Genomic DNA, 25,661 nt, shown 5'->3' with positions numbered 1-25,661 from the left:
ACTCAACCCCGTGCCCGTATGGGATGCCAGCACTGCAGGCCAGGGCTTTAACCTGCTGTGCCACAGCACTGGTCCCAAGGCGTGTTTCTTGTACCTGTCCATGCCCACCAGCATCAGCTTAGTGCCTAGTGCATAGTAAGCACTCAATGAAAATCGGCGGAATGAACGCCACCATCGTGACGTGAGCAGACAGTGCTCGTGGTGGGATCTGATCTAGAAGTGCGGTCACCGCGGGGCCGGGTCTGTGGTCACTCCGCACGGCGCCCTGCTGGCTGGTGCTTTTTCATCAGGCCAAGCTGTGTTCCATGGCAGGGGACTTTGGGCAGAGCTCCCACTATCTGCAGTGGATTTTGGATAAACAAGATCTGTTGAAGGAGCGCCAAAAGGACTTACAGTTTCTCTCAGAAGAGTGTTGGAAATCACAAATATTTTTTTACAAGTGTTATCCAGGCATTAGGTGAACATCTTAAATTTAGGCCCCAAGTTATTGCCAATGCTACGGTCTGTTTCAAGAGATTCTATGCCAAGTATTTTCTGAAAAGTATGGATCCTGTATTAATGTGTGTTTCTGGCATCTGAAGTTGAGGAATTTGGAAGAGTCTCAAATACGAGATTTGGTTCTGCTGCTACTTCTGTATTAAAAACAAGATTTTCATATGCCTTTCCAAAGGAATTTCCTTACAGGATGAATCATGTATTAGAATGTGAATTCTGTCAGGGAGAACTAATGGATTGTTGCTTGATAGTGTGGCCATCCTTAGAGACCTTGGCCCCAGTATGTGCAGGACAGGGGCCAAGAAGACGTGGCTTCCCAGTGCGTGGAGGATGGTGAACAATACCCACAGAGCGGATCTGTGTCTGCGGCTCCTCCTCCTGTGACAGCCTTAGCTCGCCTCTGTGTAGCCTGTTGTACAGCAGAAAGATGCCGGGCAGTGGTTTGCTGAACTTTCTGTGGATAGAGAAGAGATTTTGGGAATTATGAGGGTTATTTTAAAATTACATGAACAGTGGAAGAAATTTGATGAGCAGAGAGATGGCAATGACTCTTAGTAAGAGGCCGAAACCAAAACCACCTCCAAGCAGTGAAGGAGAGCAGAGTCCAGATGGAAGTCAGGGGCGGGTGCTGTGGCTCCGTGGGTTAAAACCCCAGCCTGCAGTGCTGGAATCCCATATGGGCACCGGTTCGAGTCTTGGCTGCTCTACTTCTGATCCACTGGACAGATTTCAGTAATCTCTTCAATGGGACACACAATGAATAGCATGTTTCTGTCACGCATATTGGGGAGTGGTTTGATTTTTGCAAAATAAGTTTTTCCTTATCTAAGTTGATTCTCGTACATAATTGATTTAAATCCCCTGGTTTTAAAAATGTGGAAGGGTTCTAAAAGGACCTGCAGACAGACATTTCATAATTAATAAGTTTTGTTCAATATTTCTTACTTTGGATAATAGAAAACATTTGTAAGCTAAGAAGCATAAAACATAAGTGCTTAAAATTATCTTTGGTCTCTGAGGGACCAAAGAAGGAAATAGAAAGTCATTATGTGACTTTATTTTTCCCTTCATGAGTTAAACTTTAAAACTCTACTTAAAGAATCAAAACTTACAAAATCCTGGAAGATTTTGATGATGATGTGTATAATTTCAGGGAAATTAATCAAGTACCTACTGATTTCAGAATGTATAGTAGCTCAGCCTAGTAGAAAAGTGTAATATGAGGGGCCTTGAAAAAATTTATGGAAAATGCATCTTATGAAAAAACTATGCATGGATTTAAGGGGTTTTTTTGCACCCAAATCAACTTTTAATTCCATTTTTCTATGACCTTTTAAAATCACCTTGTATATATACTGTATTTTGGCAATTTAAAAGTTACCTTAATTCTGTAACCATTTCAAATGCTGGGCAAGCTTTAAAAAAAAAATAAAGAAACTCTACATGAAGCTACTTGGAATTCATTCAGCTTGAGGCCATTTTGACAGCTGAATTGGATCAGACACAATTAGGTGAAAATTCGGTGTAATTTTAATGTTAATTTTTATTCTGTGCATAGTTATAAAATATATACATCCTAGTTTATTGTGTGTCTTAGTGTGGATTACAAACTTACTACGGGTACCCTGAGCCAGGATCACAGTCAGGGCTCAGGCCAGTCTGATAGTGCCTTTTCTTATTCTCACATGAGTGCAGGACTTCAGACTAAGTGTTATGTCCGTGGGACTGAGCTGCCTGTGGAACTTAATAAATTAATCATTTTATTCAGACTTAAAGGAGAGTGCTGAATAAAATTTGGAGTCATAGGATATTGATGTACAGTTTAAGGATTAAAGTTTTTCTAAATCAGTTGTGAACATGGATTAAATTAAATGTTGACTTCCTAGCATAAAAGTACAAGAATAAAAGTAAGTTCTCCAGGTTGAAAAAAAAACCAAAAAGCTCCTGGTAAACTAGTGTTAGAAAAGATGCTAATGAGGCCGGTGCTGTGGCACAGCTGGTGAAGCTCCACCTGCAGTGCCAGCATCCCATGTGGGCGCTGGTTCGAGACCCGGCTGCTCCACTTCCAATCCAGCTCCCTACTGATGTGTCTGGGGAAGCAGCAGAGGATGGCCCAAGTGCTGGGGCCCCTGCGCCTACGTGAGAGATGGGAAGAACTCCTGATTCCTAGCTTTGGCCTGGCCCAGTCCCAACCATTGCTGCCATTCGGGAAGTGAACCACCAGATGAAAGACCTTTCTCTCTGTGTCTCTCCCTTTGTCTCTGCAACTCTGCCTTTCCAATAAATAAAAATAAATCTTAAGGAGAAGTTTACTTTGGTGCACAAAAATTTTGAAATCCATGCAGTTTTTTTTTTTTTCCATTGTATGCATTCCCAGGACATTTTGAAGGCCCTCAGCTTCAGATTTTTTGCACTAAAATAAAATTGCCTTTAATTCCCTGTTTTGTGAACTTTTCAAGGTATGTTCATGTAATGTGACATGTATTAAGTATTAGTATGTATTAAGGCTCTTAGAGGTTTGACTGATGTGACTTTGAAGGTCCTGAACATTTTTTAAAAAGATTGATTTATTTGAAAGAGTTACAGAGAAAGGTAGAGACACAGAGAGGTCTTCCACCCGCTGGTTCACTCTCCAAATGGCCACAATGACGGGAGCTGAGCTGACCTGAACGAAGCCAGGAGCTTCTTCTGGGTCTCCCATGTGGGTGCAGGGGCCCAAGGGCTTGAACCATTCTCCACTGCTTTCCCAGGCATGTCAGCAGGGAGCTGGATTGGAAGTGGAGCAGCCAGGACTTGAACCAGTGCTCGTACGGAATGCTGGTGCTGCAGGCTGGGGCTTTAACCAATTGTGCCACAGCACCAGCCTCAGTTCTGAACATTTTAAAGGCACTCTTGCCCATTTCACTCTGGGTTTCTCAGCCGTGATGGTTATCTTTTTGGGACTTTTATTTGTTTGATGAGCAGAAGGAATTTTTTAAATTTTTATTTATTTATTTGAGTGATAGAGTTGTAGACAAAGAGAGGGAGAGACAAAGTTCTTCCACCTGCTGGTTCACTCCCCAGATGGCCGCAATGGCCAGAGCTGGGCTGATCCAAAGCCAGAAGCCAGGAGCTTCTTCCGGGTTTCCAATGTGGTGCAGGCGCCCAAGCACTTAGGCCATCTTCTACTGCTTTCCCAGTGCATTAGTGGGAGCTAGATCGGAGTGGAGCTCCTGGGACTTGATCTGGTGCCCACATGGGATGCCGGCACTGCAGGCTGTGGCTTTAACTGCTGTGCCACAGCACCCACCCCAGGTCCCCTTTAAAAAGCTGCTCTGTGGACAGCTCAGGGCCAGCCCCCTCTGCTCTGATCCTTGTTCCTTAGCAAAAGGTGACAACTCCTGGCATCAGAGTCCTCATCACGGGTGACTGTCATGTCATCTGCTCGGCTGTTCTGCGGGTCCAGCTGATTTAGGGCAGGGTGTGTGGCGAAGGGGCCCGTAGGCTCCAGAACAGTGCCAGGCAGAAGTTCAAGTTGGCAAAGCAACTATTTCCCCGGTAGTTTAAAGCAGAAGAGTGGACAGACTTAAAGCAGTTTCCGTGGTGAAATGCTTGCCTTTGAGAACGGAGAGAAAGGGCGCAAAAGGCTGTGCCTGGGGAAAAGGGGGTGAAATTGTGTGGGCCCTGCGGAGCGGTGGGGCAGCCTCTGAAGCCCCTGGACCCCCTTTTGTAGGCCGGCTCCGAGGGAACCCACAGTCACCTGTTGTCTCCTCTCTCACCTGGGCCTTATGGGGGTGGCAGGCTCAGCTTGGTGCAGCATGGGTGTGTGTGTGTCCATGTATGTCTGTGTGTGTGTATCTTGTGTGTCTGCGTGTATCTATGTCCATGTGTGTGTATCTGTTATGTGTGTCCATGTATGTTTCTCTGTGTGTATCTGTGTCCGTGTGTGTGTGTTTGTGTATCTTTGTGTGTATGTGTGTGTATGTGTATCTGTGTGTGTCTGTGTGTATCCATGTGTGTGTCTGTGTATGTTTGTGTCATGTGTCTGTGTATCTGTCGTGTGTGTGGGTGTGTGTCTGTGTATCTGTATTTCTGTGTGTGTGTGTATCTGTGTCCATGTGGGTATGTCTGTGTGTGTCTCTGTATGCCCATGTGTGCTGTGTATGTGTATGTATCTATGTGTCCATGTGTGTGTATATGTGTGTCTGTGTATCTGTGTGTTGCGTGTGTCCGAGTGTGTGTGTGTGTGTGTGTGTCTAAAATCAGGTCCTTAGGAGCAGGGCAGGGCCGTGAGGCTTTTTGGGGAGAGAGCTGCATCTGTGTAGGTCTGGACGTTGGTATCCGTGTCTGCCTGTGTGTAGCTGCAGATTTCTGTTTCTCTGTGTGTCCGTGTGTCCGTGCATGGCGGCTCAGTGGGAGGAGTTACCTTCCCCGTTGGCAGTGAGCTGAACTCGCCTGGTGACAGGAAGGCCCGTAAGTGAAGCCCTCTGGTCCCTGTGCCTCCTGGGAGGCTCTGAGGACCCAAAGCTGTCGTCCGGTCACCTGCCCCAAGCCCAGCCCATCTGCATGGGCCCTGCTGGGGACCTTTGTCCTGACAGGGTGCAGAGATCACCCCTAACAATGGGACACAGGTGTGGCCAGCCTCTGTGAACTTGGAGTGCAGAATTAGATTTGAGTAGTTTTGTTTTTGTTTTTGTTTTTTTTTTTTGACAGGCAGTGTTACACAGTGAGAGACAGAAAGGTCACCCTTCCGTTGGTTCACCCCCCAAATGGCCGCCATGGCCGGCGCGCTGCGCTGATCCAAAGCCAGGAGCCAGGTGCTTCCTCCTGGTCTCCCATGTGGGTGCAGGGCCCAAGCACTTGGGCCATCCTCCACTGCCCTCCCGGGCCACAGCAGAGAGCTGGACTGGAAGAGGAGCAACCGGGATAGAATCCGGCGCCCCGACCGGGACTAGAACCCCGGGGTGCTGGCGCCGCAGGTGGAGGATTAGCCTAGTGAGTCGTGGTGCCGGCCTTAGACTTGAGTAGTTTTACAATATGTCTTCTCTAAGCCCTGGTGACTGCCGTGCCCTTGACCTTGTCTGAAACGGCTGTCCTTGAAATATTAGGCCCCTTTGCCTGGAAGGCTTTGGTCCAAGTCCTCTAGCAGCATCAGGGGTCGTGTCTGTTTAGGGAGACTCAGATGGAGAGAGGGGCTTCTAGATTATTTAGGGAAGAGAAAGGACCTGGGGTCCTGGGGACTTGGCCAGGTCTGGGCACGATCGGAATCTTCCAGGTCTGCTTTGGGGAAGTGTTCTCCCCTGCAGTTCATCACCAGGGATGGGCACCTGCTCCTACGGGGACGAAGCTGAATTTGCCTCTGGCAGTAAACCAGCAGAAGTAGATTTACACCCATGATGTCACTTGGTTGTGGCCCCGGGCAGCTCAAGAAGGAACAGGTAGGTCAGTTATTGGTTGGAGAGAGAACCAAGGGCGGTAGAACCAGAGCCCTGGCGACCCACCAGCTGCAGACAGCACCGTGGGGGTGGGGGTGGGGTGGCTTGCCTCTTAGAAGTTGCAATAGTGGGACGGTTCTGTGCCTTCCAGCTCTCGCCTGTCCTTGCTCTTCGGGGGACAAAAGCACTGAGGTCCTGCTGAGAACTGGCGACCCCACAGTGCCACCCAGGAGTGGCACTAGGACTGAGATTTTGGAGTCCCCAGGGCAGGGGAGCCACCTACTGCGGGGACGGGCCCCCTACCTGGGAGCCCTCACTCACCCTGCCGCACCTGCCACCGAGCTCACAACCGCTGGGGCAGCTTGTTCAAAAACCCAGGTTTCCAGGCCTCCGCCCCAGTCCTCCTGAGTCAGGATCCTCCTGGGGCCCTGCCAGAAATCTGCACTTTAAGGAGTTCTTCAAGGCACTGGAGCTCTGCAGCGCCAGGTGCGGTGGGCGTGGCTCCTCCAGCTAGTCCAGAGACTGGACCTCAGAACAGAAGCACAGAGAGCCAGCATCCTCCACCTTCTCCGTGTCCCTGTGAGCCAAGACATAAGGCAGAGGCTCTGGGTGGGTCCCTCTGCCAGGCCGCCTCGGGGGGACCTGGGGCCCCGCCTGCCTGGGGTGCAAGTTCCTGGTGCTCGGCCGAAGCCAATGCCTTCCCCTCCCCCTCAGCCACCTGTGCTGGGTTCCCCCTCCCCCCTCCCCCCTCCCCCCTCCTCTCCTCTCCCTCTTCCGTGGTGTTCCTCAAAGTGCAGAGGCAAAGGCACTCGGAAACTCGGCACACTGGATGCACGGCCCAGGGGACTGTTTGTTTTTTTGCCTGCAGCTGAGGTCACAGTGGCCTGAGTGGGCAGCTCCTGGTCTGAAGAGCGGTCCCCGCCATGCGGCTCTGGGTGCTGAGCGCCTGAGTGTGTTGTCTCTTTTCGCCTGAGGAATTGTACCCATTTTGCAGATGGGAAAACTGCCATGTAGAGCGAGGCAGAGTTGTAGATGCACAGAGGAATGAGTCAGACGAGCACCAAGAAAGGGACTTCAAATGCTGACATTTCGGGAAGGAGGGAGAATGGATGAGAAAAATCAGGCCTGGGCTGGAGTTGGTGCCGGTGAGCTCTGGGCCCAGTCCTCTGGGTAGTCTCGGTGAGCACTGTCTGGCGTCCGTGCCTCTCCTCACCTGTAACATGGGGGTAACTTTGTCTCGGCTGGCTGTGGAGCATTGGGAGGGTCCCACGAGGGGGACCACCAGCGATGGGGGCCTGGGCCCCGGAGGGCCATCTTCTGCGACCTCCGACTTCCTATGATTGAGGGCAACGGGGGGTCATGGAAGGCGGCCCCGGGGGTCGGGGGCGAGCATGGTGGAGGGGAGAGGCACAGACTGTGGCAAAACGGACTGGAATCTGGGGTTGGCTGGTAACTTGCCGAGCCTCCGTTTCCTCTTCTGGGAAATGGGGCTGCTGAGGGGGGTGGCCAAGTGTTCCACGACATGAGACATCACGAACTCAGAAAGGTTGAAAATAGGACAGAAGCTGATTCAACAGGGCAACGTGAAGCAAAGGAAAGCTCGGGTGGCAGTTTTCATATTAGACAAAGTCAATGTCACAGGGCCGAGGGACGCTGGATGCCTGGGAACAGCAGGGATTCGGATGGAATGATCGCAGACGCATAGACAGTTCCTGGTGAGCACTCGACACAGAAACAGCTGGCACGAGGGAGAAGGTAACTTCACACACCCCTCTGAACATGTTAAATCAAACAGGCAGAGGAAGCTGGAGCCGAGCAGAGGACATGACTAATCACTCGGTCACACACGGAACAGCCGTGGTGGACATTTATCACATGCTGGGCGACAAGGGAGTCACCAGTAGTTTCCATTTAGCCCACGGAAGTCCTGCAGAGGTCTCAGACAGTAAAGAAATGCAATCAGGAGACGATGATAAATATACACCTGTGGACCTCTCATACACCTCTGAGTGTTTAAATTTTTTTTATTTTTTACTTATTTATTTGAAGGTCAGAGAGAGGGAGGGAGAAAGAGAGAGACTGAATATCTTTTAGTCGCTGGTTCACGCCCCAAATGGCAACAATGGCCAGGTCCATTGTTTTTCTAGGAATTTCAATATTTCTTCTAAGTTCTCAAAGTTAGTGGTACATGGTTGTTTGCAATACCTTATCATTTATAACCCGCCATATCTGTAGTTATTTCTTTTTTCACTTTATGTCAATTTTTCCCTGATCAGTCTTGCAGAAGATCTCGCCTGCTGTGTCAGCCGACCAGCCCCTGCTGCTGGCGTGAATAATGTTATTTCCCCTTTCCCGGTGTTGTTAAAACATTGTTGGTTTTCATCTTTTATTCCTTGCCTTCGTATTTCTCTGATCTAAATCTGTTGCTATTTTATGTTCTTAGAGTTGACTTTTGTGAGTATCAGAGTTCAGTTGCTTATTTTCAGTTTTTCTTGGTTTTGGATAAATTAAAAAATATAAATTCCCCAGCAGTGTCTGACATTGTTATTCTGTTCTCAGCTCTTTAAATTTCCATTATGACTTCCTCTTTTTGATATTTTATTTATTTGAGTGAGAGGTAGAGTTACAGAGAGTGAGAGACACAGAGGGAGGTCTTCCACCAGCTGGTTCACTCCCCAAATGGCCACAATGGCCGGAGCTGGGCCAATCTGAAGCCAGGAGCCAGGAGCTGCTTCCGGGTCTCCTATGTGGGTGCAGGGGCCAAAGAACTTGAGCCATCTTCAACTGCTTTCCCAGGCCATAGCAGAGAGCTGGATAGGGTGTGGAGCAGCCAACATTAGAACCAGTGCCCATATGAGATGCTGGGCCACAGAGGCTTAACCTAATATGCCACAGTGCTGGTCCCCATGACTTCTTCTTAATGTGTTTTTTATATAGCAATGTTTTTAAAATACCCAGACATGGCTGGTGTTATATCATAGCAGATAAAATTGCCACTTGCAATGCCAGTATCCCATATGGGTGCCAGTTCGAGTCCTGGCTGCTCCACTTCTGACCCAGCTCACTGCTAATGCCTGGGAAAGCAGCAGAAGATGGCTCAAGTCCTTGGGCCCCTGCACCCATGTGGGAGACCTGGAAGAAGCTCCTGGCTCCTGGCTTTGGATTGGCCTTCCCCTGGCCATTGCAGCCATTTGGGAAGTGAACCAATGGATAGAAGATCTCTCTCTTTCTGTCTGTCCTTCTCTTTCTGTAACCTTGCCTTTCCAATAAGTAGTTTAAAAAAAAAAAGAATAAACTTCAGGGATCATATAATTTCAATATTTACAATTGCTTCAGAAAATAGGGGAGGGATACTGTCTCGTTGATTCTACAATTAACTGAAAAAATCTTCATGCCAGAGCTGGATATGAAGTGCATGGGGACAGTTACAGGTATCACTGAGTCCCGGGTGTCTGAAACCTGCGTGAGATGAGGCTGAGTAAATATGCGAGTGTTCCACGAAGCGAGGCTTGTCCCAGGAGTCAGGCTGGCTCTGCTGTAGAACTAGGCAGCCACGGTGATGGGCTGAGGGGAAAGCAGAGCCATCTCAGTGGATGTAAGATTTTGCCCAGTATCGCCCAGTGCCATTTCTAATGAAAGCTCTCAGGAGGTGTTTTTTTTTGTTTTATTTTTGTTTTTGTTTTTGTTTTTTTGGTCACAGGGGCGAGGAGGGAGGGAGAGGGAGAGAGATCTCTCTTTTTTTTAATATTTATTTATTTATTTGAAAGTCAAAGTTAGAGGAGAGAGAGAGAGCGGGGGGGGAGGGTGTCTTCCATCTGCTAGTTCACTCCCCAGTTGGCCGCAGCGGCCTGAGCTGCGCCGATCTGAAACCAGGAGCCAGCAGCTTCCTCCAGGTCTCCCACGTGGGTGCAGGGGCCCAAGGACTTGAGCCATCCTCCACTGCCTTCCCAGGCCATAGCAGAGAGCTGGATCAGAACTGGGGCAGCTGGGACTCGAACAGGCGAGCATATGGGATGCCGGCGCTTCAGGCCAGGGCCACAGCGCCGGCCCCAAGGTTAGGTATTGAAAACTTCTTCAATTTATCAGACACTGTCCCCCAAAATATACACGTACATAAAAGATGTGTTTAATGGAAAACCTTACGGCGTTTCCCTTTAAGCTCCACAGCAGGGTGGAAGCACTGGCTGTCACCCCTGTGCCTTCATGTTACCAGTGCTGTGCCAGGTGTCCGTGAAGGCAGGCAAGATAAGGTTGGGAGTGAGAAGGCCAAACTCGCCACTTGGAGGCTGTCGATTGTCTAAGTAGCCTGGGAGAGTCAACGAGCCGATTTCCACAAGTTGACCAGAAAATAAAGTGCCATTTTTAATACCTGCAAACCCCACCAAGTAATGTTACAAAAAACATTCAGGACCTTTATTTAAAAGGTTAAAAATTTATAATCTTTGACATGAATACAATAGAATGTGAACAAATAAAGGGAAATATTTTGTTCATCGTTGCAAAACTTGATATGGTAATGGTGTCTCTTCTCTCATATAAAATTTTTTCAAAAATTTATTTATTTGAAAGGCAGAGTTAGAGAGATCTTCCATCTGCTGGTTCCCTCCCCTAAATGGCCACAATGGCCAGGGCTGGACCAGGCTGAAGCCAGGAGCCAAGAGCTTCTTCCAGGTCTCCCAGACAGGTACAGGGGCCCAAGGACTTGGGCCATCTTCTACTGCTTTCCCAGGCCACAGCAGAGAGTTGGATTGGAACAGGAGCAGCCGGGACTAGAACCGGCACCCATATGGGATGCTGGTGCCACAGACGGAGGATTAACCTACTGTGCCACAGCGCAAGCTCCTCACCTTATATTAAAAAAGAAAATCCAGAGATTAAAGACCTGAATGTGAAAGCCAGTAGGTAAAAATCCAGGCTAACACTGAGCATCAGGCAGCGGGAAAGGTGTCTTCACCCAGGTCCACCACAGAGCAGGTGTTAGGATGGAGGGCGGGGCGGGGGGGCCCTGAGTGGGAGTGCCTGCCTGAGGATCAGAGCCCGTGATTCCGACCTCTGCTCACACTTACTCTCTGGCACTCACAGTGAGGGAAGCCGGCAGCTGGCCTCTGGCCCTGGCTCGCTCACCAGGAGTGGAGCAGGTGCTGGGTTGAAGCCGAGGGTGGGCAGACTAGGGTGACCATGGGCTCATTCTCTTAGACTGAGATGCCACCTTTCTTAGTGGGGTCAGACTCTTCTGTGGAGAAACCTCTTAGGTGAGGAGCCTCATCTACAGGCGTGGGTGGCCCAGGGAGACCATGAAACCTTACTCAGCATGGGCCTTGGTCATTCTGTGGCTGCCCACACTTTCAGGGTGGGTGTGGATCACCCTCGTGGGAGGGTGGGCTGGTCATTGATACTTTACAACCAGCCGGACTGACTGAACTCCAGTTGCATGCCAGGAGCTTGTTAAAAACAGGTGGGAGGGCCCTGCCCCATATGCTCTGATTCAGCAGGTGCGAGGCAGCTCAGGAATCTTGGGCGCACCAACTCCCAAGGGTGGCTAGGGTTGTACCTGCCAAGCTGGGTCACCTTTGCAAGGCCCAGAGCCCAGGACAGCTCAGCTGCCAACAATGAGAAGCACTCCGGCTGGGGTGTGGGAGGGGGTTACGCAGAAGTTGTGCCCCGCAGGGATGGTGGGAGGAGAGTGAGTTATCCGCAGGAAGGACCAGATGTCTGTGGGGGCCCTGGTGTCACCAGACACTGCCCTGGGATGCTCTTCCACCCCGCTCGGTCCCGATCTGAAGTAGCATGCTTTTAACCTTCCGCCTCCTTCCCCAGCCTGGGAGCTGCTGGAGGACAAGATCCTTGCACTCACTCAATCACACAAATATTAAGATGTGCTTATGCTAGGAAAAGGCTCAAGCAGGGAATAGGTGCAGTCCGCTCCTCTGGTGCTGCCCTCTCTAGGCAGGCAGTAACAACAGCAGCTCCAGCAGGTGTGTAAATGCTGCAGTGGGAAACTGTCATGAACTTGAACCTATCCTAGAAGTGAAGTCTAAGAGGGCGGTGAATGAGGCACTGGCCAGGCAGCAGGGAAGCCAGCTTCAGATCCAGGGGCTGGCCTGTGCCAGCCTTCGCGGGATGCAGGCACGGGCAGGATGGCTGGGCTGCCAGGTTCCAGGAGGCTCAGAGGAGAGAGGCCTCGGGAGGAGCTGCAGCCGGTCTCTAGGCTCATGGGCAGGGGTTCTAGGACTGGGCAGTATGATGGGGTCCCTCCTTCCACTGCCTGGTTCTCAGCTGGGGACCTGACCCAGAGCTGCTGCAGGAGGTGTGCTGAGCCAGGCTGCCCCAAGCTCCCACTCACTTCCCCTGACGTCCATTCCCTCGAGTGCCCTTCTGTTCCTGGGGGGAATCAGGCGTACATTTCTCCAGCATCTGGGAATAGTTGATGCTTGTCTGAGCCAGTGTGGGCCAGTGCTTGGGGCTTGGGAAAATGAGGGTGGGAGAGTGGCATGGTGTCCCAGGAGTCCTGGAGGCCTGGGCTGCTCCCACCTCCCAAGGCAGTGACAAACCATGTCCCCAGAAACACAGCCTGCTCTGGGCGCCTTCCAGGCAGGTGGACCAGACCAGTGTGTGAATTGGAGCCTTTAGGGCAACCCCGGAGCTGGCACTCAGGGTGTGCAACAGGCATGTGAGCTACAGGTCCTCGGGCCCTGAGCCTTCCGAGCCCCCAGAAGGGGAGGGTGGTCCCAGGCCCACTGTGACTCTGAGCCCAAGCTGGCGCCCTGCTCAGGGGACCTGGGGCATAAGACCAGTGATGGCAATGCCACCGTATTACTGAGGCACCTGAGACAGGACAGCGTGCTCAGGACACTCTTCTGAAAGCCTGGGGGAGGGGATGAGCAGCTCAGCGGACCCCGAGCAGGGGTTAGCCAGCTCACACCTGTGTCACACGGAGCTTAGGCGATAGGACCGCCACTCTGTCTACCTGTCCTCTGCCCCGTCCCCCAGGACTCACCTAGCAGGTGGAGTGGGGTTGTGACCTGAGGAAGACTGTATGCGACTATAGGACAGGGGCCCTGGGCCTCTTTGCTGGGGAACCCCAGAGGCCTGGAGCTCCTGGGAGACAAAGTGAGGGAGGAGAGGCGGGGCCTTCTCTCCAGCTGCCAGTGAAAATGGGAACTTACTAACTAAATTTATTCTCTAAGAAAAGCTGCTTTTTTTGTTTAATATTTTTTTTGCTTTCTAATTTTTGTATGTGTTATGGGTGTCATTAAAACATAGGGGATGGAATTCGCAAGGAACCAACTCAGGTCTTGGGGGGGGTATCCAAGGGAAGAGGAGGCTTATTTGCATATGCAAATGAGCATTTTCCAGACTGCTGCCCCCTTCTCTTGGTGGGAGTGGGGTTTAGAGAGGGGTCTGGAAACTGCTCCAGGCAAGGTGAGGCCCGTGTGGATGCTGTTGGCCACCTGCCCTACAGGGGGTGGGCTCCTTGAAGGCTGGGCAGGGGCAGAGTGGGTGCTGAACGCCCTGGTGATGGCAGTGAGTGAGGGGCGGGATGAGGAACACACGCTTATCTTGTGTGGTCCTCAGAGGGTGCGCAGTTCAACTCTAACTCTCCCTCCGGACTTCTGTTCCCTAGATCCACTTCCCGGATGTGGAGCGAGTGGAATGGGCCAACAAGGTAAGGCCAAAGGCAGAGCCTGGGAGGGCTGGACTGGGCCAGGCCTCAGCTTCCGATCACCTCCAGCAGGGGGCGCAGCGCGAGTCACCACCATAACCCTGATTGGGGTAGTGTGACCAGGTGTGCGGACCAAACCCCAGTGTCCCTTGCCCGGAAGGGACACAGATGGCCCCACCGCTGCCAAGGTGGCAACCTTGTCCTTCATTCACAGAATGGCTTTCTTCTCTTAAAGCCAATATTTAGGGAGTTTTAAGTTAATAAGCTAGCTATAGGAGAAATCTTAGGAAATACAGAAAGCCGTGAGAGAGGAGAAGAGCTACCCACTGGCCCTCCAGGTCATGCTCGGAACTTTCCTGGGAAGCGGAAGTCCCTAATTAGACCAGAGCTTCTGGGTGCCGCCTGCTCCCAGCCCAGATCCTGTGCCACCGAGCAGATTGCTTAAGGTCTCTGAGCCGGTTTCCTTATCCGCAAGGTGGGCGTGACTGTGGCTCCCGCCCTGGCACAGTGTGAGCGTGTCTGCCTGTGACATCATTGTTATGCTGGCGGCCAGGTCACCCAGGGACACCCTGGGGCTGCACTGCCCGGTGCTCAGGGAGAGCTCTTGTTGGGTGACCCCAGAACTGGCCCTCCCCTGGCTGCACAGCTGAGGGACCAGAGTCTACCGGCACCTGATCTGCCTGCACCTGTTGCTGGCTGTGTCTGTGTCTGGGAAGACCCCCCACTGCAGCCCTCATCCGAGTCTCCCAACACACATCCCGCAGCAGGGAGGATGTGGGTCAAGTATGAGAGAGGACTTCCAGATGGTCGCTGACCTGAGCTTCTGGTTGCACATGACTGGAAATGTCATTGCCAAGTACATCACGAGCTCCCAGCCTCTGGGTGAAACCTGTAAGGGGCAGGTTGCTGTTTGAGGAGTGAGTGGGTGTCTGGGGATTGTTCTGAGGGGTGCCCAGGGCTTACTGCTTTCTGAGTCCCTGCGTGTGCTCCCATCAGTCACCGGGGAGCACAGAAAGGCCACACCGCCTGCTACAGAAAGACTGTGGGTGGGGAGGAGGCTCCCACCCTCATCTCAGGTATAGGCAAACCACGGTCCAGGGCACTCGGTACAGGGAAGGCTGGACGAACAGGAAGACGGGACTGGCCCTTGGGAAGCTGACACCTGGGGTGTGCAGGGGCCTCTGAGAGAGGCAGGGACGGTGAACCTTGTCATTATGGCTTTGGAAGGGGACCTGGCAGGTGGAGGGTGTCTCTTTGAAATTTCAAGGGAGCAGGAGAAGCCTTTGCCCCAAGTGTGAGCTTGTCTGTGGGCCAGCCGTCCCCATGCCCTTCGACCCTACCATCACCCGTCCTCTCCCCACGTCCTGTGCTCGGCCCCCAGACCAGCTGCACAGACTGGCCAAGGGCTGCCTTTTCCGATTGCCAGGAAATTAACTGCACAGGAAAATATTTCACTTTCTCCCCCGGGCAGTTTTTTCCCTGAAGCCTCAGGCATCTGCTGCATGTTGTGTAAAGCACAGTGCAGAGTGGGGTTACGCTTTCACCAGAAGCAAAGCACCCCGAGATGTTACCCTGGTGAGTGAACACCTTCCCTGGTGCTCCGAATCTGGGGAATCTGCTGCCTGCCCCAGAGGGGGAGCCCCTGCCGTAGTTAGCAGCTGACCGATAGACAGATGGCTAGGTAGGGGGCTGGGTGGGCAGGCAGGCGTGGGGTCCCCACCCTTGGGACCAGGCAGCTGCGGGGCTGTCCCCAGGGCGCAGCCCGGATCTGCAGGAACCCCTTCCTCCTCACAGATCATCTCCCAGATCTGGCCATACCTGAGCATGATCATGGAGAACAAGTTCCGGGAGAAGCTGGAGCCCAAGATCCGGGAGAAGAGCGCCCACCTGCGGACCTTCACCTTCACCAAGCTCTACTTCGGACAGAAGGTCGGTGCCTGACCAAGAAGTCAGCCAGCACTGACCACTGTTCCCGCCCCTAGCCCCGCCCCATCCCCTCTCCTCCCCACCCGGGTCAGCCTGGCCTTGATGCCCCATCTGCATGTCCCAGACCTTGGCACCTGCCCCTCCCCCGAGTCCCAGCACCACCGTCTCCCCCCAGGGCCGAGGAAAGCCTGGCTCAGAGGCAGCAGGACGAAAGGCCGAGAAATGGCCCCACTTTGCTGTAAGCAAAATTTTGCAAACGGGCCACGAGGGCAGCTAGGCAGACACAGAGCTGGACAGGTGTCGTCGCCAGCCCCACGCATTGGCTGGAGTGGCCATGGCTTGTGGTGGGGTCCACACACTTCCTACACAGCGTGTGGTGGGCAGTGTTTAAAGCCCACACATGTTCTGTGCAGGTCAGCAGGTGTCTCAGGATAGAATGGCTCATGGCCGGAGAATTGTGTAGCCAGCAACCCTCAGCTCCTGGCCCCTGTGCTAGTGACCCTCAGCTCCTGGCCCCTGTGCTAGACTGAGGTCCCCATCTCCCCTGTGGGCCCCACTCCTCCTGCCCCAAAGTACCCCGTGATAGGAGTCCTATTGTCATCCAAAGTGTGTCCCCCAGCCCAGTAAGCCCCAGCTGCTGGCGTCCAGTCTGCTCTGGAACCAGCAGAGGTCAGGTGCAGGTGGAGAGCGCTCTGAGTTGGGGGTGGAATTAGGTGTGCCTGTGCCCTGAAGATTCTGGTTTTTGGCACTGTGGCCCCACCAGGGTTGGCTTGTCGCGGGATCTGTAGATTTCAGGTGCGCAGGCCTGTGCATCTTATTGAGCATGTGCTGTGTGCTAGGCACCATGGACAGAGTCAGGTGTGGCCACACTGCTGCCTTCAGGAGGCACACGTGGGTGGCAGCGTGGGCGTGTGTCTCCACAACAGTAGAGGAATGCATGAGCTCACAGATGGAAGCCTGCAGGGCCTGTGGTAGTCAGGGAAGACCCCCAGGAGGAGGTGGCACAGCCAAACTGCCCCTGTGGCAGTGGCTTCATGGGAGGTGGCACTGCTGGGTGACCGAAGGGGCCACGTTGACGGCCTCAGGTGTCCCAGCTTGGGGTCAGGAATACCTAACTCCTCATCCCAGCCCCATCCTCTGCTCTTCCATCCTGCCTCTCCCTCCTTCTCATGTGGGGTCCAGAGCGCCAGCTACACCCCCTTCCTTCACTGCGGCTGGTGTCTCCGTGCTGCGGTGACCTGGGCCAGTGTCTCAGCCTCTGGGAGCTCCAGTGCCCTCCAGTGTGCAAGAAAAGGACCCAGTGCTGAAGGTGACTGTGAGGTGTGGCTGCGGCAGGCGTACCCTGGCTGCTCGGTGTGGCTGTGCGAATGGCCTGGGGCCACAAGGGCTGGGGGAGGCCCAGCCCCACTGGGTGCCCCTCTCTAAGTGGAACCCTGGCTGGCTTGTCACAGCACAGGGGCTTAGGGGCAGGCAGCCTCCCCCAGGACATGTCCCTGCAGGTGACAATGGCCATGGGACTGGCCGAGCTTTGCCACTGCTGGGCGAGCCACTCCCTGCCCCAGGAGCAGGCCCTGGCCGAGGGGGCCGAGTGACCAACCTGGGCTTCAGCTGGGGCCACAGCAGGGCAGCTGAGGCTTCTACGATTCTGGGGACCCTCTTAAAGGTTATAAAGTTAAAAATGCAAAAGTAGGCCAAACATGACCCTGAAACAAATACGAGAAAATAAATCACAGCAAGCCTTCGAGGTTAAAAAGCTGACGTTTGGTGAAGTCTGGCAAAGCTGCTGCTTCTGATGAACTGCCTGTCACGCTCTGGGATTCTCTCTCCCACCTTCTCGCTCTGGACAAAGAAGACTTGCAGGGGACAGTGCGCTTGTAAATAGTGCATTCTGGGGAGAGGATGAGGGTGTGGGGGGCGCTCTCCTCTGAGGGAGACTGGATTTTTCTCCAGTGTTTCCTTACAAAGCCACGTGTCTGTCTCTCTGTTGGTTTTTCAAACACGTATTTCAAACTAACGAGCAGGTGCCTGTGACCATCACTCGAATTCAAATCAAGTTCACGTTTTTGTTCTTGATCAATGATAACCAGAGCCCATTCCGATCCCTGGCAGGGATCAGAGGAAGGGTCCCCTGGGAGCTGGGGCCTTGGCAGGGAGACTGGTGGCCCTGTAGGGTGTGTCCCCGTGACCCTTAAGATGCTCCTGTTCCCCCTGCCCTGCTGGGGACTGAGTTGGTTTAACATTGCTCTCTCCCAGAGCCCTCCCCACCTACCCACCCCCAGAGCCCATGGAACAGCGTGGGCCACTCCTCACAGCGCCCCCGCCCCATCCGTCTCCTGGGCTGGGCTTCGAGCCCACGTGGGCAGCCTCCGCCCCGCCTCCTCCCCAGTGCAGCCCTGGTGCAGAGTAGAGGGGAGACGGAGGAGGGCTGTGGCGGTTGCTGACCGAGCCCCCCTCCTGGCATCTCCGGCAGTGCCCCAGGATCAATGGCGTCAAGGCGCACACCAACAGACGCAACCGCAGACAGGTGACCCTGGACCTGCAGATTTGGTGAGCCCTCCCTCCTGTCTGGGCGGTCAGGTGTGGCAGCCGGGGTGCAAGGCTGCTCTGCACCCATTTGAAGATGGAGGCATGGATATGTTACACTCTGAATTAGGGCGCCTTGAGGCGAGGGGAGGGGTAGCAGGAGGACGGATGGACAGACACTGGTCCTCGGGCATTGCCATGGCTGTCTGGCCCCTCGCCTCAGGCATGGTGTCTCTCATCCTTGGCAAAGTTCTAGAAGGTCACGGGCAGGGTCAGACAGGCTGCCTCACAGAGGCTGTGGCCAGAGGGAGCAGGTGCGGCAGGGTGTGGGGCTCTGAGCACAGGCTGTGAGAGGGGCCGCCCTGGGCACTGGAGCCCACCGGGGGAGCCTGAGGATGCAGAGATACAAGGGCGGCCAGCTCTGCAGGCTGGGCGAGTGCATCTCTTTCGAATGAGCTTGGTAATGGGCTTGAGTCAGGAAAAAGGGAGGTTCGAGCCAGGAAGTCTTCCTGGAGGTGGTGATGTGACTTGTGCAAGGTTCCAGAAAGTCTCCGTTCCTTCCCAGCTTCTCATGTTTGCTGTCATCAGCCAGATGCCAGCACTGAGAGCACGTCAGGGAAGAGTGGAGCCAGTTCTGGGCCCATCCCCATTGAAGGGCTGGTCACAGGTGTGCTGGGGTAGCGAGCGGCTACCAGGAGCATCTGGCCACTGGGCTCTGCAGGAGATCCCTGTGGGAATAGCTGGGGCACGAGGGGATCATCCGGGCCACTCGGCCTCTCCACAGCCCAGGCAGCCCCCTGTTCCCTTCCTGCCTGCCCCCACCCCTTTGGGGTACCTGGTGCCTGAGGGACTCATGGCATGTTGGGGGGGGGGTATTTGACTGCAGCCTCTCCCACCCTGGGTCTTCTCCTTCAGTCCTCTGACCCCACGGGCACCCGTGCCCATCGCCTGGCCAGAGCTGCCAGCCAGACTCTCCCTTTGCCTACCTGGATGTGCGGGTGGGGGCTGCTCCTGGGACCTCAGGGGCACATGGCCACAGTGGGCAGGGCACTTGGCAAGAGCCTGTCTTTCTCATCCGGGAGGTGTCGAGGGTCCAGGTCATGCCCAGAGTCACTGCCCTCATGGGTCAGAGGCGGGGGCCTGCCTCTGCTACTCAGGAACAGGCACCTGGGAAGCTCCCTCCCGGGGTGTGGACCTGGGTCAGGGTCCAGGCAGAGCTGGGAAACGCTGAGGCTATAAAGGAGGCCCTAGGCCACCCTGCACGCTGGGCAAGTTCCTTGACCTCTCTGAGCGGGTGCACCTGCCCCTCCCCTCTTTCAGCTACATTGGTGACTGTGAGATCACTGTGGAACTGCAGAAGATGCACGCTGGCGTAAACGGGATCCAGGTGGGTGGGAGGCACTGGGCTGCTCTCATCTGGAGCTGGCGTGGGAGTGAGAGGTGGCGGCAGGGCACAGGGGTGGGGGGAAGAGGAGCTGCGCTCCCTCACGGGCTGCGGCCTGTTCAGTTGCAGGGCACCCTGAGGATCATCCTGGAGCCCCTGCTGGTGGACAAGCCCTTCGTGGGCGCTGTGACCATGTTCTTCCTTCACAAGCCGGTGAGTCCCTGCGGGCCCCGGCAATAGACACTGGCCCAGCCGCGTGGATGGAGCGCGAGGCTGCCCAAGCCCAGCTGGGAAACTGGGCTCCGAGATGGTCCCGCACACGCTCAGCGCAGCGTAGGAGCTAAGGCCTGCACCTGCCCTGCTCCGGGGCCTGTGCGGGGCCAGGAGGTGCCCTCACCTGCCTGAGTCCCCACAGAGGGTGTCCCCCAGTGGGCGGGGTCTCCCCTAGTTGGGTGAAGCCCTCAGCAGAGGTTTCCCAGCGCTGGGCTCCCTTAGTGATCTCCCTCCCCCTCAGTGATCTCCCCACCCCCGCTCCTACAGCACCTGCAGATCAACTGGACCGGCCTGACCAACCTGCTGGATGCGCCAGGGATCAAGTGAGCACCTGGGGAGCCCGTGGGAGACTCTGCAGCCTGGCCAGGGCCTGCGCAAAGCCCTGGCTTCTCCTGCCCTCTAGGCACTGCGGGAGCTGGCGCCGCCCTGGGAGGGAGCTCATATGTCATGTGTGTGCAGTGGAGCCGGGGGCTGATGGTGTGCGCAGTCTCTGTGGGTGGGCGCTGTGCCCAGAACACATACATACACCCCATGCCATCACACACATATACATACATGCAGGTGTACATGTACCTCACCATCACACACACATCAACACATACATGTACCATCATGCACAGACACACAATCACACGCACACACACACCCTGTGCCATCACACACACTTACACATGCATGCATGCATATACATACCACACCATCACACACACACACACACACTGTGCCATCACACACATGCATACACATACCACACCATCACACACACACACACACACACCGTGCCATCACACACACACATGCATGCATGCATACACATACCACACCATCACACACACACACACACACTGTGCCATCACACACATGCATACACATACCACACCATCACACACACACACACACACCGTGCCATCACACACACTTACACATGCATGCATGCATACACATACCACACCATCACACACACACACACACACTGTGCCATCACACACACATGCATACACATACCACACCATCACACACACACACACACACTGTGCCATCACACATATGCATACACATACCACACCATCACACATACACACACACACACACACCGTGCCATCACACACACTTACACATGCATGCATACATGCACATACCACACCATCACACACACACACACACACACACTGTGCCATCACACACATGCATACACATACCACACCATCACACACACACACACACACACTGTGCCATCACACACACATGCATACACATACCACACCATCACACACACACACACATACACACCATCCCACACATGCCCGCACACACTCCATCATGCACATACACACATGCACATACACTCCATCACATACACGCACCATCACAGATGGCCACACGTTGTGGGTGAAGAGTACTGAATGGAGGGTGAATGGAGGGCCCAGGGACATCCAGGTCCCTGGCCTGGCTCAGGGCAGAGTGGCTCTGTGCAGGTCTGGAAGCAGAGCCGGCAGGTGCCCGGCCCGCTCACGTAGCTGCTGTGTGACTGTGGGCTCCCTCATCTTGGGGTTGTGAGGGAATGCTTGGGCAGGGAGGTGGTGGCAGGTGGGTGTGCACACACATGAGGGTCCTTCCTTCCTCACTCCCCATCCCATTAAGTACGTGGTGAGGAGCCCAGGTGCCTCCTGTGACCACAGTGCCCACATGGGCGCGGGAGGGGGTAACTGTCACACAGAGGTGCCGCCTTCCCGGGGCCTGGAGCAGGTGCTCTGGGAGCCCAAGCCCTGGGCCCCCTGGGAGGGGGAGAGCAGGACTGCAGCACCAGTGGAGGGAGGGAGCGGCCCTGCCGGGCTGGGCACCAGATGGCTTGCCAGACACCCAGGGTGGTGGTGGTCACTGCTCCCCGGGGATATGATCTCGCCGCTCTGGACGAGATTCCAATCATGAGGTCTTTCCTTCAAAACATATTGATGGAGCAGACCTGTTCCAGCCACCATCTTGCTGTTCCCTAGGGAGGGGGTCAGGCACTAAATAGAACATCGCTGTAGAAGGGCGACAGTAGGCAGCCCTGCGGGCCCTCACGGTGGGCTGGACACTGGCCTCGGCACCTTACACATGGTACCTTGTGCTCCTGACAGCCTAGGGGCAGCAGCATTACCCTTGTGTGAGCGATGGAGAGGCTGAGCTCCCCGAGAGGGTAGCAACTTGCCCAGGGCCCCACAGCTAGTGGGGGGAGCCCAGAGCCTGACAGGTGCCAGGGTCAGTGAAGTTAGCACCAGGCTGGCTGCCCGCCCCAGAGCACAGAGGACTGGGGGAGTAGTGGGAGAGGGGGCTTCTGGGACTGCCAGCGGGTACCCCACCTCCCTGGGGGCACCCACCCTGCCAAGCTGGGCTCTTGGTTCCAGCTCTGGGGACAGGTGCAGGGTTAGGGGCGGTCGTGTCGCCCTGCACAGCGGGTCTTGCCTGGTGTTGCAGCGAGGTGTCAGACAGCCTGCTGGAGGACCTCATCGCCGCCCACTTGGTGCTGCCCAACCGCGTGACGCTGCCTGTGAAGAAGGGGCTGGACGTGACCAACCTGCGCTTCCCTCTGCCCTGCGTGAGTACCCAGCACCAGCCACAGACCACCAGCCCCAGCATGGCGGGACGGACGGGTGGGGAATGTGCTGCCCACGTAAGCATCACTGGGTTCGAGTCCTGGCTCCACCTCCGATTCCAGCTTCCTGCTGATGCTCACCCAGGGAGGCAGCAGGTGACGGCTCATGTGGTTGGGCCCCTGCCACCCATATGGGAGGCCTGGGTTGAATTCCCAGCTCCTGGGCTTGGCCTGGCCCAGCCCCGGATGGGAGAGAGCCCACTGCTGGAAGATCTAGCCGTGTGTCTGTCTCTCTCTGCCTTTCAAAAACAAACACTGCCCCCTCTGGCTGGTGGGGGAAGTGCCCCACACCTTGCATGCACCCCCACTTCACAGGGCAGGCCCCCAAGACTGGGGAGGCTGAAGACCTGCCCAGAGTCATCAGTCTGGCGAGGGGCCGAGCCTTGGGTGGCATCTGCCCCGGGGCTCCTGGTCCCCCGCGTGGGTCATGTTGCGGGACCACAGGCAGCCACTGCCAACCTCCCCACCATGGAACTAACTCTGGGGCCAACTCCACCAGCTGGGCACTGGGACAAGTCTTTGGGTCCACCCGGGAACAGGACTCCTTGGGCAGTGAGCCCCACTGTCCTCCTCACCGGGGGCCCAGCTCAGGAGCCCCGAGGACGCCTTGGGCCCTCCCTACAGGAGGACGCCTGGCTGTGGGCCTGGGGCTGGGAGTCTGGGCCCCAGGAAGAGGGAAATCCCCCCATTTTGCCAGTGGTGCCAGGTGTGAGGCTGCCCGGCCTGTGCCTGGGGCAGGGGGCACACGTGTCCCTCTGTCTTTACCGCACGGTGGCTTTGTCCCTATCCCCCCGCCCATCTTTCCAATGGAAGCGCCAGCACTGTGTCCTGATGACTAAAGGCCTCTGTCCTGAGGGTGTATACAGGTGTGCTCCTACTCCTGCCCCCACTGCGGTTGGAGGCAGCAGCCTGGAACCATTCCCCCACCTTGCTTTTCGGCTGAATCCATCCTGAGGCTCACGCCGTGACTGGAGATAGAAACTTGGCTCGTTTTCTTTGCGCTGCTACAAAACACTCCACTACAGGGTATGGAGATGCACTGAAGCCAACTCAGCCAGTCGCCCACTGAGGGGCAGTTAAGCTGTGCCTGGTCTTCTGCTCTTACAAATAGGAGTGAAATGAACAGCTCTGTGCGTGCGTCACTGTGTGTCTTAGCTGTCTGCGGGCGAGGTTCCCAGAAGTGGGGTTGCTGGATCCCAGGGTAAACACAGGGGCAGGTCTGTGGAGCAACAGGGAAGCTACTGCTTGGGACACCTGCGTCCCCTGGGAGTGCCTGGGTTCGCGTGCGGCCTCTGCTTCCAGCGCCAGCTTCCTGCTCCTGTCTGCCCTGAGAGGCAGTGATGAGGGCCTGAGCACTGGGGTTTCTACCCGCCGTGTGGGAGATCGGGCTTGAGTTCTGGGCTCCCAGTTTGGGCCTGGCCCAGCCTCAATAGTTGTGGGTAATTGGGGCGTGAACCAGCAGATAGGATATCTGTCTTTCTGCCTTTGAAATACATAAAAAAAACAAAAAATCCTTTATAAAAAGAGTAAAGGCATATGTATTTACTAATATTAACAAATTCTAGGAGGGAGATAAACCTCAGGCCCCATGAACTGTGCTGAATTCCTGTGCTTTTTTTTTTTTTTTAAGATTTATTTATTTGGAAGTCAGAGTAACACAGAAAGAGGAGAGGCAGAGAGAGAGAGAGAGAGAGAGAGAGAGAGAGAATATGAATATGATGAATATGAGAATCTTTCATCCACTGGCTCACTCCCTATTTGGCCACGATGGTCGGAGCTGTGCTGATCTGGAGCCAGGAGCTGCTTCTGGGTCTCCCATGTGGGTGCAGAGGCCCAAGGACTTGGGCCATCTTCTACTGCTTTCCCAGGCCACAGCAGAGAGCTAGACTGAAAGTGGAGCAGCCGGGACTTGAACTGGCACCCATATGGGATGCCGGCACTGCAGGTAGTGGCTTTACCCATTATGCCATAGCGCCAGCCCCAGCATGCTCTGTTCTTTAACAGAGTTTACACACACACACACATACATCTATATATAATTTTTATTGATTTCATTTTATTTGAAAGTTAAGAGATACAGGGAAACTTCCATCTACTGGTTTACTTCCTAAATGCTGCAGCAGCTGAGGCTGGGCCAGGCCAAAGCTAGGATCCAAGAACTCCACCTGGATCTCCTAAGTGGGTGACAGGGACCCACGTACTTGAGCTGTCGTCTGCCTCTCAGGGTACACAGCAGCAGGAAGCTGGATTGGAAGCGAAGGAGCTGGGACGCAAACCAGGCACTTCAATATGGGGTGCAGACAGCTCAGGTAGCGTCTCAACCCCTCTGCCAGCGTTGTTGTCTTTCTTTCTGTATTTGAAAGGCAGAGTTAGAGGGAGGGACAGAGAGATCTTCCATCCCCTGGCTCACTCCCCAAATGGCCACAATGGTCAAGATCCCAAGCTGGGAGCCAGGAGCTTCATCTAGGTCTCCCATGTGGGTTCAGGGGCTTTCCCAGGCCATAGCAGGGAGCTGGGTTGGCAGTGGAGCAGCTGGGATCCAAACCAGCACCCTTATGGGATACTGGCACTGCAGGTGGCAGCTTTATCTGTTGCACGATGCTGCCCCCCCACATCCTTTTTGATAACATCCGGTGTGGGGAGAGGGAATGTTCCTCAGTGTGGGCCTCTCTGAGTCCAGTGCCCACGGCGTGTATGCCCAGGCTATGGAGAGGAAGTGAGGCCAGGACTCAGCTTGCATGCGGATTCCCCAGAGGGCGGCACGGCTGTGCCAGGAGGGGCAGAGCGCCGTAGCCGAAGAGCCATTCCCAAGGCAGTGTGGAGGCAAGTGTGGAAGGCTAGAGACATGGGCAGGGCCTCCTGGTGCAGTGCAGCGTGCTCTGGGCCCTGCCATTGCTGTGTGGCCACAGGGGCACAAATGTCTCTGTGCAGAGCACGGAGGGGGTGGGACCCGGGAGGGGCGATCTGCTGGCTTTGGCTGTGACTTGTCGGACCTCGAGGGCCTGCGTGGCGCAGGAAGAAGTAGCTTGTGAGCCTCGGGCTGGGGGTTTCCAGGGGGCGATCAGAGTCCACCTGCTGGAGGCGGAGAAGCTGGCTCCGAAAGACAACTTCCTGGGGCTTGGGGGCAAGTCAGACCCCTACGCCAAGGTGAGCATCGGCCTGCAGCACTTCCGGAGCAGGACTGTCTACAGGAACCTGAGCCCCACCTGGAATGAGGTGTTTGAGGTGAGGGCTCCTTGGCCGCTCCTGGCACCCGCGGGTCCCTCCAGGCTGCGCTGGGGGTCGTTCTGGTCCCGGGAGGGAGGGCCTTGTTCTCCCAGCATCCCCCAGGGCCGGGGCAATGCCAGG

The 25,661-nt window shown here is 54.9% G+C and overlaps 1 protein-coding gene and 1 pseudogene across 1 annotated transcript in view; both read left to right on the top strand.

Annotated features, from left to right (window-relative positions):
• ESYT3 (extended synaptotagmin 3) overlaps positions 1 to 25,661 on the top strand; it is a 45,072-nt gene that overhangs the window by 7,971 nt on the left and 11,440 nt on the right. Inside the window, exons 2-9 of the mRNA XM_062214128.1 lie at positions 13,534 to 13,575; positions 15,367 to 15,501; positions 17,969 to 18,045; positions 19,342 to 19,408; positions 19,529 to 19,618; positions 19,946 to 20,001; positions 22,136 to 22,256; positions 25,368 to 25,538. Coding sequence (XP_062070112.1) covers positions 13,534 to 13,575; positions 15,367 to 15,501; positions 17,969 to 18,045; positions 19,342 to 19,408; positions 19,529 to 19,618; positions 19,946 to 20,001; positions 22,136 to 22,256; positions 25,368 to 25,538 — 759 coding nt within the window. The remainder of the gene's footprint in view (positions 1 to 13,533; positions 13,576 to 15,366; positions 15,502 to 17,968; positions 18,046 to 19,341; positions 19,409 to 19,528; positions 19,619 to 19,945; positions 20,002 to 22,135; positions 22,257 to 25,367; positions 25,539 to 25,661) is intronic.
• LOC133777267 (cyclin-C-like) lies at positions 279 to 3,949 on the top strand (annotated as a pseudogene).

The sequence above is a fragment of the Lepus europaeus genome, chromosome 2 (genome assembly GCF_033115175.1).
Source record: "Lepus europaeus isolate LE1 chromosome 2, mLepTim1.pri, whole genome shotgun sequence".
Taxonomy (NCBI): domain Eukaryota; kingdom Metazoa; phylum Chordata; class Mammalia; order Lagomorpha; family Leporidae; genus Lepus; species Lepus europaeus.
Note: the sequence above shows the minus strand (reverse complement) of the source record. Positions and strands in the feature narration are given on the sequence as shown.